At 45.4% G+C, this 3581-nt stretch overlaps 1 protein-coding gene across 1 annotated transcript; it reads right to left on the bottom strand.

Annotated features, from left to right (window-relative positions):
- Positions 1-442: 442 nt before the first annotated feature.
- On the bottom strand, positions 443-3210 carry LOC132967182 (NADH dehydrogenase [ubiquinone] iron-sulfur protein 3, mitochondrial-like). The gene is made up of 4 exons (XM_061034044.1): positions 3074-3210; positions 2375-2524; positions 2095-2207; positions 443-1428 (listed from the first exon to the last, which is right to left on the bottom strand). Exons 1-4 carry the CDS (start codon positions 3101-3103, stop codon positions 1383-1385), a joined length of 339 nt encoding a protein of 112 aa, XP_060890027.1. The 5' UTR covers positions 3104-3210; the 3' UTR covers positions 443-1382.
- Positions 3211-3581: the final 371 nt, after the last annotated feature.

Raw genomic sequence — 3581 nt, 5'->3', positions numbered from 1 at the left:
TGTCCTCTTTTTATTAGGTCTATTTTTCTTTAAGCTTTCTTAGCCTGAAGTTTAGAAAATCTTTGTCAAAATAAACGATGACGGGGAGCCGATAGTCGCACGCCCCACGTATGGAGGCTGTAGTCCTCTTCACAGCGACGGTTGTCAGCCTTTTGCTGCATGTCGCCCACCACTCTCTCCTCCCAACTTTTCCTGTCTCTCTTCATCTTTCCTATCTGACAAAGGCAAAATAAACCATGACGACTGGGCCTAATCAGGAGGAAATCCAGGCAGCAAGGAGACACACTGAAATGCTGAAACCAGAAAAGAGGATGCTGAAATATCAGCAGCTGATTTTAGAAGGTTGTAAGGGTAAGGGATGAAATGTGGAGTCACATTTAGAGGGGTAAAGTTCAGGTGTACACACACAGTTGACCAGATAACTTACAGCACCACAAAAAAATCTCTTTTCAGGATTGTTTTATTCTTAGTTTTATTTACATAAATATTCAGGTGGCTTTGTTCAGTTGGGGGGCGGGGGATCCCAAAATGACTCGGACAGACAGAACGTGGGGATGAATCATGAGGGACGTCATTTCTTCTCAGGAGCCTCTCCAGCCTCCAGTTTGGGCGGGGCGTCTTTGGGCTCCCTGTGCGCCGGGAAAACCTCCCAGGGCGTGTTCAGGTCAAACTTCCTGAACTCCTGCGACAGCTCCACGGGCTCAGCCACCACGCGCTTCACCTTGTCATCATAGCGCACCTGAGGAGGGAGACACGCGTCAGTTGTCAATATGAATGCATGTTTACATCTCTTCAAAGCAGTTTGAGGGTTTTTGAGGTTATCATTGATGCATCCCAAAGACTAAAAAAAAACTAAAAAATGTAACAAGAAATAATCCACAAGGAGCTTTTTCTTTTATGAGATCCTGACCAGATGATACATTTTTAAAACCAGATCTAAGAGGCTAATTTAATTATTTATTCCTTCAAGGAAATAGATGCACTTAAAGTACTACTGAAAGTACTTTGAGGATAAATTATCCTTTCTTGGCAGGAACTATAGAGGATGTGTTCAGGGCCGGTGGGAGCCCTGACTTCATTACCATGAGCTCTATAAATAATTGAATAAAAAAACACAAACACAGGCTCCAGCAGAGGTTGAGACTAAACGTCTGGGCACAGCTTCCATCCTGCCAGTCTCACTGACACCATGCCAATACTACTGCATTTATTTTTGGAAGGAAACAAAATGATTAATTCACCGATGAGGCAGATTAAAACAGACCAAGCTGCACTGTTGCAGCAGGACGTGTTGTTGTCAGCACTCACCTCCACGTATCCCGAGAGAGGAAAGTCCTTCCTGAAGGGATGACCCTCGAAGCCGTAGTCGGTCAGAATACGCCTCAGGTCTGGGTGGTTGGCGAAGAACACACCGAACATGTCCCACACCTGGCAAAACATACAGAAACGCCAAAATCACACAATTACTCCAGCTAATCTATTTGACTCGCTAAAGAGGAATTCAGTTTTTTTATAACAAATTTAAAAGGTGCACTGATCAACTGACATTGTAGCTATAAATAGATCGTATTCTTTGTTGTTTGTCTCTATCCTTCTCTTCTTCCTGCATCTCCCTCTATCCCAACACAATCTCAGCAGACGGCTGTCCATCATGAGTCTGGTTCTGCCTCTTAGGGCGCACTCACATGCTTCACCCCTAAAGTCCAGTTCATTTGACTAGTGCACGATACACTTCCCCTGGCATGCTTGGACGAAGCGATTGGCTTTAGCACGGTACGGGACAACTGGGCCTAGTGTGAGTGCGCCAGCAGACGCTGTCTTAAACGTGCAATACATACAAACTTGACTGAGTTGAAGTTGTCTCATTTCCCCTGAACATTATTTTGCAGCCATCACAGACTGTTTCATGGCTGCAGGATGAAACAATCTACTGAAACAAATCCAAAACTTCTTCTAGTTGTCAGTCATTTGAACCCAGGTTTTTTCCCCCCCTTTTTTTAGTCCCCACTGAGAAAGACTGACGTGGGATTCAAATAAATAAATGCTGACTCTTCAGACTGGGCCTGCAGGTTCTGACTCAGCTCCCTCTCGTACCAGTTTGCAGCCATGTGGACCGGCACAGCAGAGTCCACAGGGGTTAACTCATCTGTGTACGTCTTAACACGGATACGGGAGTTGTAGCGCAGCGACAGCAGGTTGTACACAATCTGTGAAGCAACAAAGACACATTATCAACAACATTCAGACAACTTAAATGTATCTTAAGAGAACCAGAACAGGCACAGAAATATTGTTAGAAGAAAAGTAAAAAAAAGTGTAGAAAGAATAAAAGCCGAATCAGTCTCTGTCTGTGTGTCCGTGGTTTGACAGCTACCTCAAAGCGGTTCTGCCGTGAGGGGATGTCGACAGGCGTCAGGTCGATCATGTTCCTGAACTGGGCGTTGGTGTGGTCCCTCAGGAAGGTCAGCACAGGGACAACGCCATCAGGATGGATCATCACCTCCAGCTCATTATAACAGGTCACCTACACATCCAAATGAGTAAATGCATTTAGCTCAAGTGGTCTCAATTTGTTCTGCATGAAGTTTGAGTGAACTGATGTTAGAACACAGCATGATAAAATCTCTGAGTTCTTAGGGGCGCCTGTAGCCTAGTGGTTGGTTGCGCGCCCCATGTACTGAGGCTATAGCCCTCAAAGCTGGCGGCCGTGTGGCTCCTTTCCCACGATATATATGACCCTAGCCACTGTTCTTTCTCTAAAAAATAAACGGCATAAAAAAAATCCGAAGAGAGAGTGGGAGGGTGTGACGTTTATTCCCTGCAATCCGTGCACAATCACAGACTGTATGCACATGACCGGTGCGATCTCTGCGCACGTAATTGAACAGCTGCATTAAGTTTCCTGTTCTCCAGTATGTTCTTCTCTGCTCTTTTGTTGATGTTGTGATTCTGCTAAACTACACGTAACATGAGTATAAAGACAAATATTGCAACACATTGAAATTTACAGGGCTGCATATTATGTGAAAAGCACTCTAGTATATAATGTTCATAAAGAAGCAGATGAACTGACCTGAACCTGCTGGATGTATTTGGGCATCATTTCGGACACATACTCCCCAAACGCTGTCAGCTGGTTGTGAGTGACGGCATCCTTGGGCCTGACGGTGGCTGCATAAAGAAAAGAGGACAATTCAACAACGACAGCTCTAATCACACAAAACTCACATTCATTCAATCCCCCGCCGGGGACCAGGCCACCACCCCTAATTGTTAAAAAAGAGGAAACACTGCTATCTATTTATTTCTCTACCATACTTCTTTTTTTTTTAAAGCCCCTCCCCATTTAAGGCCCAGTCTCTTTGACTAGCCTAAATATTGTGGGCGGCAGTAGCTCAGTCTGTAGGGACCTGGGTTGGGAATCGGAGGGGCGCCGGCTCAAGTCCCGGCACGGACCAAGTCCAGCCCGCTGTGGGCAGCCCCCTCACTCTGAGACCCCTCCATTAGTGCATGTCCATAGGATCCTATTTGTGCATGTGTGTGTATTTCAGCCTATGTTTGTGTAGCATGTTTACTAGACA

Source organism: Labrus mixtus, unplaced genomic scaffold, assembly GCF_963584025.1.
Source record: "Labrus mixtus unplaced genomic scaffold, fLabMix1.1 SCAFFOLD_138, whole genome shotgun sequence".
NCBI classification, from domain to species: Eukaryota; Metazoa; Chordata; class Actinopteri; order Labriformes; family Labridae; genus Labrus; species Labrus mixtus.
The sequence above is the reverse complement of the archived record's forward strand: the minus strand, read 5'-3'. Positions and strand labels throughout refer to the sequence as shown.

Excerpts from the sequence above, each read along its gene's own strand:
- LOC132967182 (XM_061034044.1), bottom strand. The coding sequence starts at position 3,103 with ATGATGCCCAAATACATCCAGCAGGTTCAG. Across the intron at positions 2,208-2,374 it reads CACGGCAGAACCGCTTTGAG|ATTGTGTACAACCTGCTGTC; the intron begins GTAGCTGTCAAA and ends GTTGCTTCACAG. Across the intron at positions 1,429-2,094 it reads GTCCACATGGCTGCAAACTG|GTGTGGGACATGTTCGGTGT; the intron begins GTACGAGAGGGA and ends ATGTTTTGCCAG.